Raw genomic sequence first — 26,568 nt, 5'->3', positions numbered from 1 at the left:
TAACATTTTTACTTTTGTAAGAAGTCAAATTTAGCTATTTCTCGCCCCCACTATTAAAGAAATGTCAATATTTATCAAAATGTGCCTCCTGTATCTCCCTTTGTATTTGCTTTAATTATTATAACTCAGCTCTTCTCTTGATTACATATATAATACCTTGACTGGGCAAGTGTTATTCATTATATGTCAATTAAAGTCTATTTCATCATAATTACAACATTATATCATCTAAAGACAACCTTTGATTTTCCTCCCTCTCCCTGGGTATCATCTGATACTAGGCAATTTTGGTTGGTTAACCCAATAATCAACTCTTTCAAATCGGTCTTCATTTGGTCTCCCAGTACATTTCATAATGCAAATGACTTGCCCTGTTTGTACCACTGATGGTAGCCAACCAATTTTCCCTCTGGAAATGAATGCATAACTTGAGTAGTTAAATGCTTAAAGCCACACTTGCAGGAGTCATAGTGCAATGAGATCAAGAAAACAAACGTACTATTTTTTTAAAATCTAACATGTAAAAAAGCTAAAACAGAAAAGGAGATAAATTACACTGTAAAAGGATTCTTCAATAGAATTCTTTTAAGCAGCAGGCAATTGCTATGCAATTAAACTATGATTTGATTTAAAACAATTTTAGACAATTTTTCAGTAAAACCTCAAATGCATAAAGGGATAAACAAGTACAATAAATCAGCCTCGCATCTGTTTTGACTAGCCTGAATTAATAAACTTTTCTCCATGAAGTAGACACTGTTTTGATTACAGAAATGGCATAAGCTGGAATTCGCTAAACCCCAACAATAGCTCGTTCAATGTATGCTAGAGTGCTTCCCCAATCCTTAATATTCACATATACTTGATACACTTACGCATTCTTCCGTTCCAAATTCTGAAGATTTCCTTTCAAGTTGTTATATGCAGATGCTCTAGATTTCAGGTCATTGTCAATTTGAGTCACTCCCTTTAAAAATGAAAAAGAAAAATAGGCAAGATTTTCCTAAATCTGCCTCTAACACAAATAAAGTAGCTGTACCTGAACATTTACTTTTAAAAACACCATCACTGGTTGCCGATGTTAAGAACTATTATTTTAAAAGCACAACTTAAAAGGGCATTTTAAAAAATAATCTACTTCATTTTTAATAACCCTAGTAATTTCCATATGAATCTTTTCTACTAAAGATAATGTTTTAGTCCACATATACTTTAATTACCATTATGATACTACTTAAACCACGTAAATGGAATCTATGCCACTGGGTACAGAGATTATTGATTAAAAGGCTTTAACTTCAGAAGGCCAAAGGATTAATTTCCAAAAGTAATAAACTACACAGTTTTGTTGTTCACAACACCACTATTCTTACACAAAATACTTTTGCGATTAAATTACAATTGTGGATGAATATATTTATAAATGTTACAGAAGCTGATTTTTCAAAAAAAGGCCTAAAACTACTAACAATTTAGGAAGAAAATACAAATCAGCAGATTCAGCATCTGAAGAACTAGTTTTGACTCATATCTACCATTATTAGCTATGTGGCACTGGGGTAAGTCAATTCACCTCTATGAGCCTGTTTCCTCATCTATGCTAGTATCAGAAGATGACGTAGATCCTTGATAAGAATCAGAAGAAAATAAGGCTCAGTCATAGCGAGAGCACCATTTTATATAATCAAACTACTCGTTTTCATTAAATTATAATGATGACTTCAGTTTTAAAATCCTTAAAAATCTACTCATTTATATTTAACTATAGAGCACATTGTTCAAATGAAGTCATTGGGAGCCAGGAAAAAGTCTATCCAAGTAATTTAAACCATACTTTTCATCCTAGCCAGATCATAACAATGTTGACAATTAAAAGGGCCTTGTCTACTTGCCCTGTGTATAGTTTCAGGTATGACTTTTACATTTTCTCTCAGGTTCAAGGATACAATATAAAAGGAACTCTTAACTTGGTGAGCTCATGGATGAGCTTCACAGGATCTGTGTACTCTCTGAAACTCTACATAAAATCATGTGTACATGAATACTAGCATCTTTTTGGGGTAGAAGATCGATACTGAATGTCAGAAGGCGTCAGAGAACCCCTAAAGTTTAATGTCTGAATTAGTACTATAAGTAACCATGCTAAAGTAATCACTGTCATCTACCTGAATGACTACTAAATCTTTAATAGATTCCAATTTCCTGTTCTACATAATCTCAGTTACCCTTAAATTTGTATAAATAATAAATATAGAATTTTAAAGTTTACTTTCTTACTTAAACACCACTGATACAATATTTAAGTTAACCACTTAAGTAAGTAAATACAACTTGGATAATGTACACAGCAAAGTGCTATATTTCAACATCTTTCTTTTTGGGTAAAGTCATACTAAGGGTACTTTCTGTTTCTATCCATCACATATCATTTAGTTGCTTTGTCAAAACCTAAAGAGCATTTCCCAGCTAAAAACTTATAAAATAAATAAAACCACTATAAATGTGTCCTACCTGTGTCATTTTTTATCTTACCTTGGCGATTATTTCAGAAATATTTTTCAGGGACTGCTTGATTGGATACTTAGCCATGTCCCACTGAAACCTTGTTATATAAGTAACCAAGTCAACTGAAATAAGGAAATAAGTTAATTACTTTTTTTTTTCTTTTGCTGAGAAGCAACAGAATGTTTATAGTTTCCTACACAGTAGTAACTTTTAATGCTGAAACTTGCACCGAGAAAATCAGTATAAAGATGTCACCATTGCTGGAGAGTCCTGATTTTAAAAATGTGGAACTATTATTAAGTAACATGGAATAATCAACATTTTTACCTTGTAATCTGACTGGAACTCTTCTCCTTACTCAAAAATTTATATTTTTACATATACACATATATATGGGTATGTGTGTGTCTATATATAGATATATACATACGTAAATATTAAAATGCTAATTTGATGACTTAAAAAATGGGATATGCACATACCCATCATATGCCTCATATGTAGGAGAAAGAGACACAAAGATTAAGAAACTACTTCAAACTGTCTCCTCAATAAGTAGAATTTGACAAAAGTATGTTCTTTCTTTGCCAACTTACTCAAACTGAAAATAAATCTATTAAAACCAGGTGATAATTGTTTCTAGGAGCGTATACTTCAACTATCTTCAAAACACAGACCCTTGCACATTCAAATGAAAAGAATAAAAAATGCAGAGTCAAAGAGACACTCAACAACTATTCCCTGTTTTCATAGCTAAGTCATTCACCTTATGTAAGTCAATATCAAATCCTGAAATATTAGCTTACCTCCATTGGCCAACAGATTCTCCTGAACTTTATCTTTACTATCCTCCAACACATCAGCCATGTACTGAGCCACTTTCTTAACCACCCTTGGGAGGGGAAAAAAATTAACAATAATTTTCAGGAAAAAGACCTAAATTCCATGCTATACAATGAACGCAGTACATACACACATGAATTTGACCATATACGTTCCCATTATACCTATCTGTATAATATAGAACAATGGGTCATAACTTCTATAAATAAGGTTTTAAGGATAAAAGGGACCAAGATTTTGTTATGTGCAAAGCTCAACTGAGTAACTGTAGAGTTTTAAAGAGATTACACGCAATATGTTTATTAAGTCTGGAAAGAAGGTAATGGGAAACTAGTGAGAAACATACATTATATGACAAAAATGGGCCAATGAATCTGACTGCAAGGACCAACAACAAAGGACGGAGGCTGGGCGCTAGCATTCACCACATATGCTTTCACTTAGGACAAAAGAGATCTGACAAGCAACAGAATACAAGCAACAGGAATGATGAAGAATGAGGTCCGTATTATTTATTCATTAACTATTTATTGAGCATCTACTATGTGCAGGGAACAATGCTAAAGAGAAACCATAGTGCCATAACTACTGAGGCACCCAGGTATCACCTTGTCAACCCCTTCATTTTATGTAAGTAAAGACGCCAAGGTATAAAGAGAGTAAGTGACTTAATCACAAAAAGTCACAATACCACAAAACCAGCTAATGGCAGAGCTGGGACTAGAAACATGGTGTCTGGACTTTGGTGTTCTTTCTCCAGTACTATATCTGCCTCTGGGCCCTGGGTGGGATACAAAAGTATAGAAGACAAAAAAAAAAAAAACAAAAAACAAAACACTAGTTTAACATTGCTTAAAATCGAAATGAAGAGATACCGGAAGACACAAATGACTAACTACAAAGCAATCTATGGTTAAGTGCCAGCTGAGAACACCAGGTTACAGAGAGAGAAGCATAAAGGAAAAAGGGATCACTTCTAGCCACTGTAATCAAAAAAGCATAATGACTCATGAGCAAGGCAATGAAGGACAGGAATGGTTCTGAAAGGATGATTACAGGGGAAGAAAGTACATTCTTGCTGCAGGGCATCCCTGAGTCAACATCAGGAGGGGCAGAAAAGCAAGGGCATTCAGAGGATGAAGAGGGATCCAGACTGCCCGAGTGCTGTGCTGAGAAGGGGAGGTTAGACTAGGAAGGTAGCCTGAAGCCAGCTGGCCAGGTAGATAGCCTCTGATATCAGACTTTAGAGAGAAGTGTAACATGGTCAAAACAGGCTTTGGACTATTAATCTGAGGATCATATGCTCAATGGCAGGGAGGGTAAACGGGTAGACAAATTAAGAAACTCCTGCAAGGGGTGCCTCGGTGGCTTAGTAGAGCTCTGACTCTTGGTTTCGGTTGAGCTCATGATCTCATGGGTCCTAGGGACCAGTCTGGCTCCGTGCTTGAGATTCTTTCCCTCTGCCCCTCCCCTAACTCACACGCATGCGTCACGTTCTCGTGCTCTAATAAAGAAATAAATCTTTAAGAAAAAGAAAATAAATTCCTGCAACATGAACCAATAAGGGCCAGAAAAAATCCCATGCTAAATGACCTCAAACCTAATACAGTAGAACTGTAGAAAAAATTATGTAAGCTGCTGTCTTCAATACATTTAACTTGGGGGGGGTGCCTGGGTGGCACAGCAGTTGAGCGTCTGCCTTCGGCTCAGGGCGTGATCCCGGCGTTATGGGATCGAGCCCCACATCAGGCTCCTCTGCTGTGAGCCTGCTTCTTCCTCTCCCACTCCCCCTGCTTGTGTTCCCTCTCTCACTGTCTGTCTCTATCTCTGTCAGATAAAAATAAAATAAAATCTTTAAAAAAAAAATACATTTAACTTGGGATTTGTACATACACTCGACTGTATCTCCAAAATTCACTTATCCCTTCAAAGGAGACAAGCTTATTCTCGTGCAATTTCACAAGCGTCTTATAAACAGAACCATTTGCTATGAAAATGCAAAAATGTCCATATGTTTACCACAGAAATAGTTCAGAGTGTAGAATTGCCTAGTGTCAAATTTATAAACTGCGTGTGTAGTTCAGAACTTCCCAATCTCCCTGTGCATCTCTACAAGAGTATCTATGTCAAAATACACACGGTCACCTTAAAAACTGCTCTGATGATTAGATTACTTGATAAGTAAAAGCTGTAATTTACTCCACATATCACAGTGTTCAGGCTTTAAAAACTGGAACACTTAAGTCATTAAGCTACCATGTGTCAATTCTACCAAGGTCTAACAACTACAGGATTCTTAAATTCCTCATATGTTTCAGAAAAACTGACAAAGACAAGAGCGTAACAGTGCAGAAAAGAACAGAGGACAAACTGCACAGGTAACTTTTAATTCCACAACCAAATGAACTACATTTAACCCAAATACTTCCCAGATTCCTTCCCTAAAAAATGTGAGCAAACCTTACGCTATAATTCAGGACATCCCAAAGACCTATAGAGCCACTGAGGTGATTAATAAGGATCCGAGTAATTACATTCTCAGGCATCTACCTTCCTCACATCTCCAGTTGTCATGACCTGAAACTGTAATGAGGGGATGGGACTGTAGGGAAGATACTCACCTCAGGGATGGCAACTACAAAGAGTTTCCTCAAACTTTTTCTCAATTAAAAACGTGTCATCAAGAAACCAAGAGATGTTCATACCATAGTGCTCTGAGAATATCATCAATAATTATTTTCACATCTGCCCTATAATGAATGCATGGAATTACTATCTGTAAAGTACTTTGTTACTTTTTCTTTCATCCTTTCACTCATTCTTATTGCCAAGTGCCTCATCTTACTTAAAGCTTTTAATATCTCTTGCTTAATCTACTATAAACCTGTCTCCTAAGTGGCTTTTTTGCCTCCTATATTAAAGACCATCAGTACATCTTTAGGTCTATTTACTTCCTACACACTGCTGTGTTAAAAGGTCTCTCTGCAATATCAGCCTCTATTACCCAGAGACATTGCATTATGGTGGTTCCAACAATAAAGAAAAGCTTAATAGCATACACAGGACACCCTTCCAAACAGACTTCAAGAGGAAGTTCCCTTAGAGCTTCAATCAAATACACATTTCTAAGATTCTCCAAAATTCTGTCTCTTACAAAATTGTACCTATTTACCCAAACCCTAAGTACTTAAATGCTCTGTATTCCAAGAATCAAAGGGATTATAGACTGGTTCTGCCAAATAATCAAAATGCAAAAAGTGATCAGGGATCCCAGATCCATCTTCAGCTGAAATACAGAGCAAGTAAGTATCAGGAGTGACTGAAACTATAGTTTAGAAAAACTCTTTTACTATAACTGAATTTTAAAAACAAGAGCATCATTATCTTCAAATAAATGGCATAACATTTTATGTTCATGAATCAAAGACTTAAAATTGTTAGGATGGCAATACTTCCCAAACTGACCTACAGATTCAACACAATCCCCATCAAAAGTCCAGCTGACTTCTTTCCAGAAATTTGACATGATCCTAAAATTCATATGAAAATGAAAGGAATAAGAGTAGCCAAGACAACCTTGAAAAAGAAAAACATAGAGAATTCACACTTTCTGATTTCAAAACTTACACTATAAAGCTACAATAATAAAGATAATGTGGTGCTGGCATAAAGATAGAAATAGGATTAGAAAGAAATATAAAACAAAACTGAAAGCTCAGAAATAAACCCTCACATTTATGTTCATCAACTGGTTTTCAGCAAGGGTGCCAGGACAACTCAATGGAGAAAAAATAGTCTTTTCAACAAATGGTGCTAGGAAAACTGGATACCCATTGCAAAAAAATTTGAGACTCCTACCTCACATCATATATAAAAATTAACTCAAAAAGGATGTAAGACCTGGGGCACCTGGGTGGCTCAGTCAGTTAAGTGTCCAACTGTTGATTTTGGCTCAGATCATGATCTCAAATTTGTGGGACTGAGCCCTGCGTCAGGCTCCATGCTTGGCACAGAGTCTGCTTAAGATTCTCTCTCTCCCCCTGCCTCTCCCCCTGCTCGCATCCACTCACTCACACTCTTAATAAATAAAATCTTTAAAAAAAAAAAAAAAAGAATGTAAGACCTAATGTAAAAGCTAAAACTATAAAAACTCATGGAAGAAAACATAGCTATAAAACTGTGTCACTTTGAATTAGGCAATGGTTTCTTAGACATATCAAAAACACAAACAATGAAAAATAGATACATTGGACATTAAAATTAGACATTTTATGATTCAGGAGCACCTAGCTGGTTCAGTTGGTGGAGAAGTGACTCTTGATCTTGAGGTTGTGAGTTTGAGCCCCACATTGGGTATAGAGATTAAAAATAAAATCTGTTTTTAAAAAATTGGGGGGGGCACCTGGGTGGCTCAATCAATTAAGCATCCAACCTTGATTTTGGATCAGGTCATGACCTCAGGGTCTGAGATGGAGCCTGGCAGCAAGCTCAGCGCTCAGCAGGGAGTCTGCTTGAGATCCTATCCCTCGCCCTCTCCGTTTGTCCTTCCCCCTGCCTGCATGCATGCACACTCTCTCTCCCTCTAAAATGAGTAAATAAATCTTTTTAAAAAAAAATTGTGCCTCAAAGGACACTACCAAGAAAGTGAAGACAACCCAAAGAATGAAAGAATATATGTGCAACTCACATCTGATGAGTGACTTGTCCCTAGAATATATAAAGAACTCCTACAATTCAGTAATAAAAAAATCAAATAAGACAGTTAAAAAATGGGAAAAGGATCCAACAGACATTTCCCAAAAGAAGAAACACAAACGGCCAGTGTAAATGCATGAAAAGATGCTCAACACATCACTAGTCACTAGGGAAATGCAAAGTGAAAATGCAATGAAATACTACTTCATATCCACTAGAATGGCTATAATAAAAAAGATGAATAGTAACAAGTCTGTCAATAATGCAGAGAAATTAGAACCTCTATACACTGTTAGTGGGACTATAAAACGGTGCAGCCACTCTGGAAAACAGTTTGGCAGTTCCTCAAAATGTTAAAAGTAGAGCTACCAAATGACCCAGTAACCCCACTCCTAGGTACATATCCAAGAGAAATGAAACATAGGAATATACAAAAATTTGTACACAAATATTCATACCAGCATTATTCTTATTAGCCAAAAACTGGAAATAAATAACCTAAATGTCTACCAACTGATAACTGGATTAATAAAATACAGTATATCTGTACAACAGAATATTCTTTGGTAGTAAAAAGAAATGAAACATCAATCCATGCTACGACATGGATAAACCTTGAAACATTATGCCAAGGAAAAGAAGCCAGTCCCAAGAGTCCACATCTTGTATGATTCCACTTATACGAAATGTCCAGGATAAGCAAATCTTATACACATGTCAGAAAACAGATTAGTGGGCAGGGAGTAAGGGGGACAAAGAACAGGAGGTTTGTGATGGTGGTAGTGGGAAAGTGATGAAAATGTACTGTAACTGATTGTGGTGATGGCTGTACAACTCTGTGACTATACTAAAAATCACTGTACACTTTAAATCAGTGAATTACATGGTATGTAAATTAGATCTCAATAAAAATATTAAAGACAGTCCATTTTCATACTTCACACAGGTGTATTTTATTGTATATAAATTGTACCTTTATAAAGGTGATTTACAAAAGAAAAAAAGTCATTATTTTCTAAAAACCATTCCAATAAGCAGAATATACATGTGATAATAACCCCAATGTCCGGGTAGCCTCATTTTGCTCTAGTCTATGCACGTAAGTACATTACCCTTCTACAAATGCATCCAGTTTAGCCAGTTCATCCGACAAACCAACCAAGACATCCAGTGTGCCAACCTAGAAGGGAAATAGACCATTTTACTACCTAAGTTTCATTCCCCCCCTCTTTTTTTACAAGGTGATACAACATCTTGATTTGAAGGGCCCACAAATCTTAAGTTTTCCACATTTTATTTCATAATGTGCAAGTGTGGTTAAAAAATGTTTGTCAGACATTTCAAAGGCATTTATATGTATAAGATAATCTTCTAATTCATGGGTAGAACCACTATCTAAGATGTGCAGATTCCATGATGGCAGGCCTATGCCTCTGCCTGTACTGCCCAGTGACGGGTGGATCATCTGAAGTCAGGTTTACAACAGCAGCTCTGAAGTAGGGGTCCATGATTATCAGTGTTTCAAAGGAATTTGTAACTTCCAAAATATTAAGAACCAGCAATTTTATTTATTTTTTTTAAGATTTTATTTATTTATTTGACAGAGATAGAGAAAGCCAGTGAGAGAGGGAACACAAACAAGGGGAGTGGGAGAGGAAGAGGCAGGCTCATAGCGGAGGAGCCTGATGTGGGGCTCGATCCCAGAATGCCGGGACCACGCCCTGAGCCAAGGCAGACGCCCAACGATTGAGCCACCCTGGCGCCCCAAGAACCAGCAATTTTAAGTATGTCTTAAATGAATGCCTGCTAAGTTAACAGCAAAATAAAATAAAAATATGATTTTTTCCATTCAGTAAAATTACTGACAGTCTGTTTCCCTTTGAGGCTGCTAGGTTATGGGTGTTCAATAAATGTTAAATAAATTAACTACATTAAATAACGAGGCAAGATTTGCCAACTACGATTAAAGAGGTAAAATGGTAAAACATTTACAACATTACTGAACATTGTATGAATTTAATTAACAAAAAATTGGGTTCAGGGGGAAATTTAATATACATTACTAAGATTTTTCACTTCTGAAGATATTTGTGAATGAAATATGTCAAATATTTTCATATGATTTCTCATTACAATTTAAATTATAATTTAGAAAAGCACAAAAGTTTTAAAAAATGTTATCTCACTTTGGTAGTTTACTTTTAAAATCTCAATTTCCTCATTATTTAAAATCTGAACATCAGAGAGAACAAGATAAGTTTTCAATTATGCCAATGGCTAGAAATGAGCGTTTTTGAAGGAACCCAGATATCTCTTTTTTCTAAAGGTAAGCAGAGACATCGGTCCTCTTCATGATGAACTCATATTTTGATGAACTATTTTGTGCCATGCAGTTTTACCTTTAAGTCAGGAATGTTAAACTTTGAAGCAATAGCAAGATTATTGTTCTTCGTAGCAGCCGCGTGCAATTTCTCCCATGTTTGCTGACATGTTTTCTCCCCAGGAGCAGATATAAGCCAGAACTCAGTCATATTTGTTACCAAGTATTTTTTCCAAAATCAAGAGTGACTCTAAAAGGTAAAAAAAAACAAAACAAACGAAAAATATTTTTAATACCATTTGTTCCTAAAATATTTGAGTCACAGGATGAGATAAATATTAACCTGCTTCAAAAATAATCCAACAATGGCAGATGATCCCAAGAAAAGTCAAATTTACTTACCAGAAGTAAATCCACATAAATGGTAAAAGGGGATTTATTTATGATACTAGGGGAAAAAAAGGATAAAAAGACCTAACACACGAAGTATCTAATTTTTTTTAATTACAAAACATCTAAAATGGGAATTATTCAAAGAAGTGAGACTACTTAAAATACCAGATACCAACAGTTTCATTTCACAAAAAAAGTAGAAGAGTCACAAATGCATAGGTTTATCTTAAACTTTTAAAATATAAAACCCAAATAGGAAATTTAAAAACATGCATAACTATTACCTTTGAGAAGGAACTGAACAGTGCATTTGAACAGTAGCCACTAAATAAATTTGTCACATCTGGCTTAGCAACCCCTACAAAGTTAGCCAAATCGGTCGTTAACTTTAATCCATATTCAACCTAAAGGAACCTCCTCAAATCACTGGCATATACTTAGTTGCCATCAAACATTTATAAATTTGCAAAAAAATCTTGCCAATTGGCCTTACACGTAAAAATATGATTGGGGGGGGTTGATACAACACCACTGGATCTGAGTGAGAGGCTGTGGATCCCCTTTCCATTAAGACACAACCAACCCCTGGGTGCCTGGGTGGCTCAGTTAGTTTGCCTTCGGCTCAGGTCATGATCTCAGGGTCCTGGGATTGAGTCCCACATTGGGCTTCCTGCTCATTAGAGAGGGCCTGCTTCTCCCTCTCCCTCTGCCTGCCGCTCCCCCTGCTTGTACTCTCTATCTCAAATAAATAAAATCTTAAAAAAAGAAAAAAAAAGACACAACCAACCCTCTTCTACAACCTCCCTCCCTTCCTCCCTCCCTCTCACATGGAAAAATAAAAGTCTAGAGCCAAATCTATTCAGAATCTAAGTAGGTAAAGTACACAAACTCATAAAAATGAAAATACTACCGTACTATTATTTCCACCTTAATATGTCTTCATTAGAACCACCATAAACTTTCCTACTACCAGTGACTGCTGATATTCTCCTGAATAGAAAATAACTACTTTATAAAGTTGTCCTGATAACAAAATCATATAATGAATGTGAAAAGACTTTGTAAATTTAAATTTCCTTTAAAATGTAAAGTATTATAGCTAATCATAATGAACTTTTATTAATTTCATAACTTCATTCAATCTAATTTTAGAATTATAATTGAAGTAATCCCATGCAATTATTATACAACTGAAAGTGCACTGAACACGGATGCCATTCTATATACTTATTTTTTTCCAATTTCTGTTTGTAGAGCATCTACTATATACCAGGTAATATTGTAAATGTTTCATACATCATCATCTCGGTCTTCCCAACACCTCTATGAGATACATATCATCCTCCCCATTTACAGGTAAGAAATTCAGACAGGTTAAACTGGTATAAATTTAGATGGTGACACTAAATGACTATCTCAAAAATTCTACTCTAAAATGATTTTTCCAACTTTAACGATAAAGATGCATTTAAGAGCTCTACTTTCTCAAATGATCAACAAACTAAACACAAGCTTGTTAGTGATGGCAAGCCCAGACAAAGCATTCAGTCTGGCCATAAAATAGTACAGCTTAACTGACCATCCATGGAAGGAAGCCACTCAGAGCACCAAGTTCTAAAGAAGTCATTCAGATAAACATTGACTTGAAAACAAAACCATCACTACACTACCTGAGAAACTTCAAACGTTAAATTTTAAAGTTATTATATAAATATCATTCTACCCATATTCTTTTCCTACTCAATTTTTTCATTCAAACTGTTTTTGCAATGTAGTTCATTCATTTTAAGTGCTATGAGGTATTTTATGAATAACCTAAAATTTATTACCCATTTTCCTCTGGAAGGATAGTTACATTTTACTTTTTTGCTATTATAAACAATTTTGCAGTGAACACCCTTGTGCAGTCTGTTTTTGTGAAAGAGTTTCTCCAGAACAGACAGAAGTAAAACAGCTGAATTGAGTATGATCATGTGGTAGACTATCTTCAAATATGGAGGCGACAAGTCTTTCCATGCTCCAATGCAATGTGACTGCCACTCCTCCCATCAAAAGATGGATTCTATTTCCCCTCATCTTGAATCTGGGCTGGTCTTGTGACTTGCTCTGACCAACAAAACTCAAGGAAGCCACCCTATGTGAGTTCAGGGCCCAGGACTCAAGAGACCTTGCAACTTCCACTTCTGTTTCTTTTTCTCAGACCACCATGGAAGGAAGCATGTAGTCTAGTCTACTGGAAAATAAAGAGGCCACATGGCAGAGAAACAGCAACACTAGGGCTGACAACCAGCATAAACTGCAAAATAGCTCAGTTTCTTGAAACTTCCAGCGTAATGAATGTTCCAGCTGAATGCAGCCCCATCAATAAGCCCAAGTGAAACAAGCAAAAGAAGCACTGGGACAACCCACAGAATCAGGAGAAATAAGAAACCACTGTTTTAAGCTACTCAAGTTTGGGGTCGTTTGTTATGTATTATGAGATAACGACAAAAACCATCATCAACTTTGCTGGGTACTGTCAAACAGTTCTCCAAAGCAGTTACCAACTGAAGTTCCCACGTAATGGTATAAATTGTTCATAAATATATATTTACAGAAAATATAGAAACATGCATAGGAGAAAGGTGCTTTAGCTATGTATTTAAGATTTCTTTAAAAAAATATCTGGGGAAAATATGGCAAAATGTTAGTACCTGTCAAATCTGGGTAGTGGGTACATGGATGTCTGTCAATCTGAAATATTTGAGCTTTTCTGTATACTTGAAATATTTCAAAACGAAATATTTTAACTGTTAAAAGAATGTAATTACTTTATGAAAAAATAAAACAGAATACTTAGCAAATTTATAGAAATTATAATTCTAATGAACTTTCAAATGGAATATATGTTAATCCTCCAAGCACAACTTTTCTAATAATAGTAAAGATGCTTTCTAATCTATTTATGTTATGACCAAGTATAAAAATACATTGAACAGGGGCGCCTGGGTGGCTCAGTCGTTAAGCGTCTGCCTTCAGCTCAGGGTGTGATCCCAGAGTCCTGGGATCGAGTCCCACATCAGGCTCCTCCGCTGGAAGCCTGCTTCTGCCTCTCCCGCTCCCCCTGCCTGTGTTCCCTCTTTCGCTGGCTGTCTCTCTCTTTCTGTCAAATATATAAAATCTTTTATATATGTATATATATAACAGAAACCTTTTTTGATGTTTTGGGATTTTTAAAAAATACTTTAGGGTCAACATATTCAGCAGCTCTAATCACATAAGGTAGTAAAGCTAAGAGCTTGGACTACACCTGTATTAATTACAGGATCCACCTCAGTAAGTTGCTTTTTAAATTAAATTCCTGATGAAATGTTGTAGGTCTATCTCCTGCTTTCCTGTCGTTGTATAATCCTGTTCTCTACTGTACCTGGGCCACCTCACCTAAGCGGCTCCAAACCTTGCTATCTTTTCACTTGCCTTTGGCCACTTCGGCTTTGGCTCTTCCCTAGCTCTGGTCTCCTACATCTAATATTCTTACACTTATCAAATCTAGCTTTTTTAGCTCAAACACCACTTACAGGACAACCTTGAATTTTAAAATTCTTGGTTGATTAGAGAATCCAATAATATCTTTCAACCTCTTTTAATAATTCAGATCTTCTGCGCGATGGTAGTTTTTGGGTATTTGAGGTTTGATTGTAATTATTTATACAAATGGTTCTGTTAAAGTATATCTGATGACATTTTAAAGTTCCTCTCCCCTCAAAATAGGTGATTAAATCAATTAAGTTCTTCCTGAGATTTTAAAATTATCCAAAATGCAGCTTCTTCAAAGACTGTAATAATATGAGCTATTACAGTAGATGTCACTATCATACCATTTAGAGTTCTAGAAAATCTTTTTCATCCAACAGGTTTCCAAAATATTTCAAGAAGAAAAAGCACCCCATTTCTTATCTATAAATACCTGCCCTACCCTATTTCATTGAGCTTTTACTATGATCAAATGAAATAACGTCATGATAATTCTAAGCAAAAGTGGAGTCTAGTAACGTCTAGAAAACGGGTGCCTGGCTGGCTCAGTCAGGGGAACACATGACTCTATCACAGGGTCGTGAGTTTGAGCCCCCCGTTGGGTGCAGAGATTACTAAAAAAAAGAAACTTAAAAAACATCTAGGAAACTTACAGAAAGTATTCTAATTCCATCTTTCAACTGGAGCCCTCTCTGGGGCCTGTTTGGTTATGGGGAGAAAGAGGTGTCCTCTATGTTTGATACTGTGTTAGGCACGTCTCCTATGCTATTTCACTTACTCAAGACAGCCCTATGAGCTAGGCAGTAATACTTGGAGAGGTTACTAATTTACAAGGTTATACAAGTGGCAAATGGGGTTCAAATCTCACTGCGTTTGACTGTAAAGCTATGTTCTTTCTATTGTGTCATGCTAGAAGAAAATGTTCTGCACTCAGACCCACCTGAGCTCTCCTATTTGGAGAGATCCACCTGTAACCTTAAACCCTTTCGTTCTGTTTCCTTCCAGGCTCTGAGCAACCCACAGGCCCAAGGAATTCTTCAGATAATGGGACCTGATCTGGGCTTCCCTTCCCTTTTCGTTTGATCCAGGATCATCACAATTTCTAAAACAGCAACACCCAGCATCGCAAACTATCCTAGCTCCTAGAAGGAACAACGATATCTCCAAACAGAAAAGCAAAATAAATAAAATAAGAGATTCAAAAGACCTGGAGATAGAATATAAATTAAATTTAAAAAGAGACCTGGATTTCAGAAAGAAAAAAGCACAAACCTTGGAGTCCGTAAGAGTTAAAATCCTAACTCTATCCTCTCACTAGTTTCCTCATCTGTGGAATCTTACAAATCCCTTCATAGAGCTGTTGGAAGGAGTCAACAAAATGATGAATGTAAGAAATGCCCATGAGAACAGCATCAGTAAGTCTTTTGCAAAATACCTTTTTCTCTGTTTCTGAACAATGTGCACTGTTATCCTGTGGACACAAGTCACATAAAAAAACTTCTCCTTGAGGAGCGCCTGGCTGGTTTAGTTGGCAGAGATGTGACACTTGATCTCAGGGTCACAGAGTCCAAGCCCCACATTGAGTGTTAAAAAAAAAAAAATCTTTAAATTTAAGAAACTTTAAGCTCAGTTCCAAATAAAATTTGTCTTTGCAGATGAATATACATATATGCTTTTCGGGATCAGAAAATGAAATCCATATTGCTCAACACATTTCCCCTTTTATCTCAGCTGCAGGAAAGAATCAAAATCGGGTGTTCACTGGTTATCTTCTCATCAAGAACCTAGACACTTCCACCTCCTCTGAATGCTGCTCTGAATTCCTAATCATTTCCCTTTATTTCATCTTATATATTGGAAGTCAACATAAATAGAGACAAATCATATGTTAAACAAAGAGAAAATTAAAAGGTACTCCAATCAAATGTTGGAGTTCCTCAAAACTCAGATCTAGGTCTAAGTCCCTCTGCTGTATGTGGGTATAAATGTGTATACACAGAGTGCCAGGGTGGCTCAGTCAGTTAAGCGTCTGACTCTTCATTTCAGCTCAGGTCATGATCTCAGGGTCATAGGATCAAGCCCTGCAACCGGCTCCATGCTCAGCCGGGAGTCGGCTTCTCTTTCTCTGCCCCAACTCCCACTTGCGCACTCTCTCAATTTCTTTTAAAATCTTTTTAAAAAAATTTAAAAAATGTGTGTATAGTTTTTCTCTTGAAGATGTTATCTATACTCAAGGAAATTCCAGGCTAGATGCTAAACACTCTCCCAAATTTTCATCACCAGCCCCAGGCCCCTCTGCTGCATCTAGAGCTGTACCCAACAAGCCTCCTCAACTAACTACAAGACGTCTCCACTTGGATGTCTCAAAAGCACCTAAAACCCAACATTTCTAGTCAAACTCTTAATCTCTTCCCCAAAACCTTGTCCTACTCCAGTGTTCCCCGAGTTAGTACAGGTGTACCCCTGCAACATTAGACGATTAGAATTGTCAAATGTCATCAAGATAACAGCCAACACTTATGGGGCACTTCCTATTTACTAGCACCAGTCAAAACACTCCATACATAGTATGTTTAGTATGTTTAAACAACCTTATCAGATAGGTAGTAGTTACAAAGAAACCAAGGCACAGAAAATGCCTCATATATTAGGAGATATATAATATGTATCTTACATCATGATTTGCTAAGATGATAACATATATCATTGTATGCTAAGAATGAAATGTATTATATGCTTTCATAGCACCTTCTTTTCAGTATTTCCCTGAGGGACACTTTTTAATAATGTCTTTCTTCCAAATAAACTGCCCCTTAGACAACTCAGTACCTGGCACAGAGGCCTGTATGTAGAACCTCAAAAAGTATCTGATGAATATTCCTTTTTTTTAAGATCTTATTTATTTGAGAGAGAGACAGCACGCCCATGCTCATGAGTGGGGGAGGGGCAGAGGGAGAGGGATAAGCAGAATCCACGTTGAGCAGGGAGCCCTACGCAGGGCTCGACCTCAGGACCCTGAGACCATGACCTGAGCCAAAGTCAGACGCTGAAATGACTGAGCCATCCAGGCGCCCCTGAATACTCTTGAATGAATAAATGTGAGGATTAAACGAGATAACATAAAGTACCTGGTTTGTAACTGGTTACCTCCCTTCACTTCCCCTGTATTTTTTAAAATCAATTTATTGAAACATAATTTATATACAATAAAATTGCACTCATTATAAAGGTACTGTTAAATGAGTTTACAAACGTACACATCTGTGTAACCACCACTACAACCAAGATTAAAAACCCTTCTGTCACCCTAAGGCCTTTCCTCACACCCAGTCCCAGTCAATTCCCACTGCACCGCCAGCCCTGGACAGATGATGATCTGCTGTGAAACTATAGATTAGTTTTGCCTGATCTAGAAGTTCACTGTAAATGGAAAATACATTATATATTCTTTGTATAGGACTCCTTTTGCAAGTCTTTGATGTTTATCCATGTTGTGTGCATCAGTAGAAGTACACTGTTTTATTGCTTACTATTACATAACTGTACTACAGCTTGCTTATTTATTTGTCTGTTGATGGACATTTAGACTGTTTCTGGTTTGGGGCTATTGACAAAAAAGGTGCTATGAACATTCCACTACAAACCTGTGAAAATATATTTTCATTTCTCTTGGAAAAACATCAAGAAGTGGAATTCCTGGGTTGAATAATTAGCATATACTTAACTCCATAAGAAGCTGCCAAACTGTTTCCCAAAGTAGATATATTACCAACGTATGCAAGTTCCAGCTGTTATATGTGCTCACCCAACACTTACTGCTGTGAAGTGTTCAATACTGCTGTCTAATTTACCAAGTTTGTCTTTGCTAATATACGCTGTAGCATAAGAAAAATTTGCCAACTCCACAGCCTGGGCTTCACTGAGCTTCTTAAATCTCTGTTTAGTGTTCATCAAATTTGAAAAAATCTCACCCATTATCTTCTTCAGTTTTTTTTTCTGCTTCCCTTTCCCTTCTTTTGAGACAAAAATCACATGTTAAACCACCCAATATTGTCCCACAGGTCAAAAAGCTTCTCTCCATTTTTTTCAGTTGTTCTTCTATGCTTCAGTTTGGGTACCTTCTTGCTCTATCTTCTAGACTGCTGAACTTTTCTTTAGAGTATTCTGCTATTCATCTCACAAAGTGAATTTTTCACTTTAGGTGTATTTTTCAGCTTTTTAAATTCCTTTTTTTTTTTTAAAGTAGGCTTCAAAGCAAGGCTTGACTGTAGTTATACTGTGAGCACAACAATGGAAATGCATTGCTTTGGCAATAAGGGGAGAAATGTTCACTTTTGTTAAAAAAAAAATAAAAGAACAGATAGAGCTTGAATAAATGTTCCATACATTTATATATGTGTAATTAATTTGGAAATGTATAATGTGGTACCACGTTTGATAAAAAATAAATTCATTTGAAAGCATTAAAAAGATACAACTTGCCACTATTAATATCCCCAGTATTGCTAGTTTTATAATACAGAAATGATTTTTGTTCTGTGGTGCTCAGAAACCTTATATATCAACCCACTTTTTGCATGTTATCTATGGCAAGTTATAAACTTAAAAAGTGAAAAACAATATGAAATATAAAATCAAGTACAGAACAAAACAAAATCTGAGTAAACTCACTGTGCTCAAGAAACGCAAATTTTTATTTAATTTATGAAGGAAAGAATACAGAGGATTTTAAATGCCCTACATAAACAATAGCAAGGGGCTTTGTGACCACAGTGTAGGGTCCTGATTCATTCCCAAAACATTCCCTTGAAAATTTTTTCCAGCTCTAAAAATACTGGTGATAGGAGGCTAAAGAACTCACAAATATGTATGCTCCTAGTTTGCTTCTTTCTTGGATATAAAACTCAAATCTGCCAGTCTGCACTGTCATCACCACTAGTGTCTTTGAGTTTTTCTGCCTTACCTTCACAATCTTTCTGAATTCTATCTTGACCTCAGGCAGACTTGCCTTTAGTTCTCTTCCTACTTGCCTCTGCTCAGACAGTCCATTTTGCACAAAACTTCTCTTCCTGTCTAAACCAACTCAAACTTCCCTTAACAAAAAGTTTTTCCCAACTAAGCCTAACCAGGCACTAAATCCATTATTATAATCCCAAACCAGTATGTTCCCCTCAGTACGTTCTCCCTCAACCCATTTAAACCCCTGTAATTAACTGCATTAAAGCAGACATCTATTTGGTGTTTTGTCACATATCTCTTGCTTAACTGTAATTGTTTTCAATTTAGGGTTACATCATTCATGTCACCAAATGTTGTGGGTGCTTAAGTTTTCAGAACTGTGGTAGGATCTAAAAAACAAACAAATAAAATGCACTCCCTATCTTGAAGGAGCTTACAATCATGTGCACACAGGTCTGTATGAGTAGGTAGGTCTTTGTGTGCTGTTAGGGGTGGGAGGAAAACTTAACGCAGACGACAACAGAAAAAAAGAAAAATCGAAGCAGAATACACTGGAGGGGCTCCTGGGTCGCTCAGTCGATTAAGTGTCTGACCCCTGATTTCAGCTCAGGTCATCATCTCAGGGCCGGTAGATGAAGCCCCAAGTTAGGCTCCGAGGCAGGCTCTGTGCTCAGGGCAAAACCTGCTTGGGATTCTCTCCCTCCCTCTCTCTACCCCTGCCCTGACCCCCTGCTCGTGCATGTGTGTGCGCGCACACACACATTTTCTCTCTCTAAAAATAATATCTTAAAAAAAAAAAAGCTACACTGGAGCACAAGAGAAACACTGGTCCAATTTTTAAAATACTACTTTGTCTGACTGCTGTAAGTATGCTGTTTTAAAAAAAAAAAAGTAACATTTTTCAAAATGGGAGAAAGAAAAGGAGAGACTAAAGGAAAACCTGGGTACAAAGCTCTGAGACTGTTTATTTACTGTGTCAACCCACTACTGGGAACTTGAAGGCTGCAGATTATTTTTCTACCACAACTGATGTGAATATAAAAAACAAAGTAATAACCATCACAACATAAAAGGTTAGGATTATAAGCTCAAATAGAGATCTGCTGGCATTTCTTCTTAAAGGTGTGAGCCTGACCCAACACAGGGGCAACCACAGAAAACAGTACTGAACCCCAGGAAGTGTTCAATACTTAACTGATTTTAATACTTTCAAGAAACCAACAGTCTCTGAAATGCAACCACTTTTCACAGTAAATAAAATTTCACAACAAATTAAGACTGACGGTGGTTTACATGCAAAACCTTTTCAGTCCTTGAAAATACCAAGTTTACTAAAGTTGCCTATTTCAACAAGCTCAAGAAGAAACACCTCAGACGTCAGTGAAATATCACACAGCCTTCCAATTGCGATACGTCAACTTTTAAGAGAATTCATCACTGTAAAAGATTTACCACAATCCATTCGTTTTAAAAAGCTGCCACATCCTTCCCCAGAAATTGTTAACACCATACAAATAAAAAGTAAAAACAACTGTTTCCTCTTTGAATATTAAAATTCTACCCTTCAAAACAGAAGCATCTTAACTGAGGTTGTGGGAAGGGCTTACTGGTAATAAAACTTGTTTAAAAGTTTCCAATAACTAAAAGGGGAATTTTACCTTTCAAGGAGTAGTTTCATGATTCATACGGAACGAATTTAGAAATTGTGAGAATACGTACTTTCTTTAAATAAATCTTAATTTTTGCCTTTTTGTTTTCAACTGAAATATTTAAAATTGCTCCATAATCCCATTACAGAGTACCTAAATTTCATGCCATAATACATTTAAAGATGGAAGACAATTTTATCTTTAATAGACATATTTCATAAACTACCATCTTTTTTTTAAAGATTTGAGAGAGAGAGAAGGGGAGAGAGTGTGCGCACAAGTGCATGAGCGAGGGAGTGGGGGGGTGAGAGGGAGAGACTCTCAAGCAGACTTCCCCACTGAGCGCAGAGTCCGATGCAGGACTCAATCCCACGACCTACAAGATCACGACCTGAGCCAAAATCAAGAGTTGGAGGCTTAACTGACTATGCCACCCAGGCGCCCATAAACCACCATCTTTTTCACAGTTCACTAAAAATAAATTTGTAAAAGCCAAGCCTTAACTTTTACACAGATATCGGTCATAAAAACTGAAATGTTGGGGAGGGGAGGTCAATGGTGTTAGTGTGTGTTAGGGAAAATTTCTTGTAATTTTTAGTAAAGCTAGATGAATTGGTAGAAATGGCAAGAGGGCACTGTATACCTATTACTGAAAGTAATCATCAGGACCTTCAGAGCTCCCGGAAACTTCCTCTCTGTCACAGGCAACTCAGCAATGACCCAAGGAACAAACAATTCCTTCCATGCCAGGGGAATCCCTGAATCTACATTCATGGCTCCCAAAGTGTTACTTCTCTTTTATTTTGGGCTGGTATTTTATAACAGTGATTGGACCACAATACCAAATTCCACCAGAAGATGCTTATATCTCTAACACAACGTAGCCTGAAGTTCACCAAGTTATAGACTTAAAACAAGTTAGTTTTTCCCAATTAATCACTCCAGTAAGCTTGAGATTCTGTTTATTCAGAGTGCAACCAATTACTGACTATGCACTATGTGATAAGCACGTCAATATGCTATGCAATTTTGTGTTTAACTTCTTCAAAGATGTTATTACCACCCCCACTTGTAGATCAAAGGACAATTAATGAAATTATCTGCCCAAGATCACACAGCTAGTGATTATACACATTTTACATGCTAGTTTATTAAAATACTACTCTTAACTTCTATACCCCCAACATCTAAGAGAGTGCCTGTCACTTAACAAGCACTCAAATATCTGTCGAATAAATGGTAGCGCCACATGCAAGTGTTTTGTAACCAAATGGTACCTCTCTCCTCCAGGAGTTTGGAAATGTATGGGAACATTTTAGGTTGTCCCAACATGGAGGCTACTAACTGCATTTAGTGGATGGGGACCAAACAACAGACCGTCCTGCCCAAAATGCCAGTAACATCCATACAGACACATTAAGCTATAGCCTGCTTCATAACGAAAACCCTTCATGGTAAAGTTAATCCACCTGTTAATCAGCTTAATTTACAAATAACTTCCTATTCACTGACAGTCTGCTTAAAAATATGTCAGTTTCTTTTCATAAAACACCGTTTTGGCACCTACCTGGTATTTCATTTTCAAATACACACACACCTCATTTTAGATAAAGAGCTAATGCTCTTTCATTCTCTGATGTAACCAAAGCACCCCTCCTCCACTGCCCACCTGACTCCTTTCTGAACTCAATAAATGTTGAGCAGATTTACACAGTGATATAACATTAGAAGTAGATTTACCACTAGAAAATAATTGTTTCATTATCAAGAATACAGTTTGAAATTTCTGGTTCCAAGGGTCACTCTTATCAATAAGAAATTTTAGAATGCCCTGGGTCATTGCCTGAGCTATCTTTCCAAGGGCACTATAGTAATGGTTTCTACTATGTCTTAAAAATGTCGATGAAATGGGAATCTAACATGAATTAGTGTACAACTAAAACAGCATATAATTGCACAAAGGGTGAAAAAGATTTACTTCTGCAGACAGATCAAAATATGTACAAGAACAAAATTTAACTAGGAAATACTACATCAAAACTGTAGCTATCCCTAAACAGACTCAAGTTCAATAGGAAGATTGCTTAGGAACTGGTGGACTCCAAGGAGATCCTTCTGCAAAGGTTTATTTTGGCATTCCAGTTTTGCTCTTTGGCCAATGGAATTATCTCACGAGTTATGGAAATAATCACAAAATAAAATTTCTGAAGCCCTGAATTTTCTTTTTAGGTTGTAAAAGCCAATGTAAATGAGGTTCCTAATACTGATATGCCAAAAATTAAAATCTTCTGGCCAGTTCTAAAAGCAGAATTACACTAAGTACCTAGCTCTCAGGATTTACTTCAGTCAGATCCCGAGTACTGTTTCGTTAGACTTTATGTAGTCCCTGCAAGATACACCAAAAGAGAAAAAGATCCGGGAGTTCTGAGACACAACCCCAAGGCTCGATCTTCACCACAACTTTAAACTTGCTTGTTGCCAAAGAACCGTGAATGACAACCTGAGCACTGTGAGCTCCACTTTGTTGCTTATTATCTCCTCCAGCAGAACTGTGAATTGACTAGCTCTACCCAAGCTTACAGAAAAGCAGTTTTTAAAGCGCTGACCACCACTGCCAAATCCTGAAGGTGTCCTACTAGAAAAAGTTCACCAAAAGTGCTAACGTGCTGAATCAAAGATTACAACGTACTTCTGGAAACTCACCCTCTCTAGATATGATTGTGGTTAAGTATTATGTAGGTAATTAGCAGGAACAATATACCAGCAGTCAGCACACTGTGAAAGTTCTGTCAGATTGAGACAAATCTGTTTCTAGTTCCAAGGGTCTAAACAGGTTCCTATCTACAAAATGAAATGCATTTTCATCTACTCTTTCTCAAAGACCCATGAGAACAAAATAAACATGAAAGTTAATTGAGTCCACCCTGTTACTACTATTCAATGAGAAGTACGTTGGAGGAGTAACATTACCAAAGGATAAGTCTAGAAGGCCAAAACAGATTTTTGCAAAAGAATCTCCAGTCAACCCCCAAATGATCAGCCTCCCCTGTCCTCAGGACTGCTTAAGGGTAGTTACAACTACACTCAGTGAAGGGTCAAAATACAATCTAATCATTCCCCAACTCCTTAGCTCCTCTAAAAGTGAACACGGGTTAAACCTTCTCCTTAATTCCTTAGTGGAGAGAAAAGGTATCCTGCCTTCAAATCCTTCAGTGGCTCTCCATTTCCTACAGGAGGAAACTACTAAATTGCTTTGACATCTCTTGGCAGAAATTACAACAATGTCCTCCCGAAGTGGCTTCCCCTCATTCAGTTTTGCACCCTCCACATTCTCAACAAAATTTTATTTTTAAAAAACACTTCTAACTCCCTCTACCACCTATCATCTTCACTGGCTTCCCTTTGCTTTTAGGATAAAAGCCTTGCTGGGCCTGATCCCAGCCGTCCCCTGCCTGCCTCTCTCACATAGTTCTCTCCAAATTCTACCCTGCTAGTCCTCCTACAACTTCTCAAAAGCTTTATTCCTCTTCACATCTCAGGGCACTGACACACACCGTTTCTTCTGTTTGGAACATTTTTACTCACATCTTCACATCCTTTTTAGCCTCTTTTCGGATGTCAGTTTGAAAGTCATATGCTCCAAAATGCCTCCTTTGAACTTTCTGTAAAGGCCATGTCCTTTACAAACTCTTTCACACCACTGTTATTCCTTCCAAGCACATTCCACACTTGCATAATTATTTATTAAGACCCATTTCCTCCACCTGACTGGAAGCTCTATAAGAGTGATCCTGTTTTCTAAGCCTCTGTACCAGCACAGTACTTGGTATATGGCTCAGTATATATCAGAAGAATGAATGATTAAATATCATTCAAAGACTTCATTACATGACCCCAACTTTATTTTTTACTTCTCTGGAATTCAAATCCACCACAAACCTGGACTTTTGACTCCCCTAGAAGCACTCTTTTTTTCATCTTCAGGCCTTCAAATCCTGTGGCTTTCCCTCCTTAGGAAGTTCTCATTTCTCTCCATCTGTTCAAGCCCCACTGGCTTGGAAAGACCCAACCCCAGTTATCTTTCCTCCAGGATATTTCCTGATAGTGTCAGTTCATACCTCTGTCCCTGCTCCACAATTCCAAAGCACTTAGCAATTTTTTTCATAATTACATATAACCTTATAGTACTTCAATGTGTCACGTGTGCGTGACTTATCTCCTCAACACTGGTGCGAACTCCTAAGGCTGGACAGTTTACACCCCCACTCCTGCACTCTCAGAGCAGCGCTAAGGACTGAGCTCTCACTGAAATATTTGATTTTTTCCCTAACATACCAAATTTTTCCTCTGAAAAGAGTATCAGCGTCTCTTTACTCGTTGCTCAGGTGATTCAATTTGCCTTATGTGACTCTCCCCTCAAGTTCCTTTTCAGGGGTTTCTTGCCTACCCTTCCCCCATTCTAATAAAAAAAATGGTTTGATAATAAAAAATAATAAAAAATCTTGTTCCTTCCCCTGCCTACAAAGACCCAGCATCCTCTGTGAGAGTCCCCTGCCTATAGTGAGGNTGGTTTGATAATAAAAAATAATAAAAAAATCTTGTTCCTTCCCCTGCCTACAAAGACCCAGCATCCTCTGTGAGAGTCCCCTGCCTATAGTGAGGGGCTCCTGGTCCCTTTAAACTACCATCCCCGCGCTACTCACAAGCGCGTACGGCCAGTAAAGGCTCTTGAGCTCGCTGTGACCTCACACACCATCCCAGATCCTCATCTGTGCTACTCTGTCACATTCCATCCCTCTAAATCAAGGGGCGTGGATTCGTTCCCCCCTCCCTTCCAAGGAGAAATGTCCCAGACCCGCAGGGTTTTTCCCTCCTGTCTCGGCTATTCAGTACCCTCCAGGGCCATTTCTTTTTCCCTTCTTCCTCTTCCTTAGAAACAGAACCCACGCCCAAGATTTCAACAAACCGACGCCGAGAAACCAGACACAACCATCCAGCCAGCTCCAACGCCACAGCCTCGGCCCCTGAGCCCACCCCCATCCCTCCCAGACGGCGACCGCAGCTCAAGGTTCGGCCTGGCCAGGACTCCCCATCCGGGGTAACCATCGCTCACTGACCCAGGAAGGTGTCAAACGACGAAGTGGCTGCACTAACAGGTACAGAGGCAGACAGCCTTGCAGACGTTAACGGCTCAGCGCTCCATCCCTCCCGGACCTAAGCTCCGGCCTCACAGCTTTCTCGACCCCAGCGCCTACGGAGCAAGTCACGTGCCAGCCGGAGCAGTCAGCTGACCGAGGCGCGCGCCGCTTCGCCTACGCGCGCGCCACTGCGCAGCCGCAACAGCCGTCGCAGCGGCTACCTCCGCGGAGGGGCGGGGCTGGGAGGCTCTCCGGGACGGCCGGGAAACCCGGGAAGGCTGGCGGCCGCTCTGCCGGGCTGGGTGGGGTTTCCCGCCTCTCCCGGTGTCCTAGCGCCGTCTGGATCGCCCCCTGTGAACGTCATCGCCACCATCCCTAACGTTATCTCAGTTTTTCAGGTTTCTGTGGGTCAGATTTTGTCTCCAGCCACCTGCACAGGCTACTGCACTCGGGGTTTTCTTCAGACAGCCCCGATTTCTGAGTAATATCCTTAATAGTTTACTTCAGCTGATTCACATTTTCCTTCCAGTCCATTTCCAGTTAATTCCATAAA

The 26,568-nt window shown here is 37.9% G+C and overlaps 1 protein-coding gene across 1 annotated transcript in view; it reads right to left on the bottom strand.

Annotated features, from left to right (window-relative positions):
* The window catches only part of ATP6V1C1 (ATPase H+ transporting V1 subunit C1), a 40,897-nt gene extending 14,726 nt beyond the window's left edge, over positions 1-26,171 (bottom strand). The window contains exons 1-6 of the mRNA XM_002922602.4: positions 25,995-26,171; positions 10,443-10,613; positions 9,156-9,223; positions 3,312-3,397; positions 2,533-2,627; positions 876-967 (exon numbers count right to left, since the gene is read on the bottom strand). Of these exons, the coding sequence (XP_002922648.1) occupies positions 876-967; positions 2,533-2,627; positions 3,312-3,397; positions 9,156-9,223; positions 10,443-10,574 (473 nt within the window). The 5' untranslated portion in view covers positions 10,575-10,613; positions 25,995-26,171. The remainder of the gene's footprint in view (positions 1-875; positions 968-2,532; positions 2,628-3,311; positions 3,398-9,155; positions 9,224-10,442; positions 10,614-25,994) is intronic.
* Positions 26,172-26,568: the final 397 nt, after the last annotated feature.

Source organism: Ailuropoda melanoleuca, chromosome 9, assembly GCF_002007445.2.
Source record: "Ailuropoda melanoleuca isolate Jingjing chromosome 9, ASM200744v2, whole genome shotgun sequence".
NCBI lineage: Eukaryota > Metazoa > Chordata > Mammalia > Carnivora > Ursidae > Ailuropoda > Ailuropoda melanoleuca.
The sequence above is the reverse complement of the archived record's forward strand: the minus strand, read 5'-3'. Positions and strand labels throughout refer to the sequence as shown.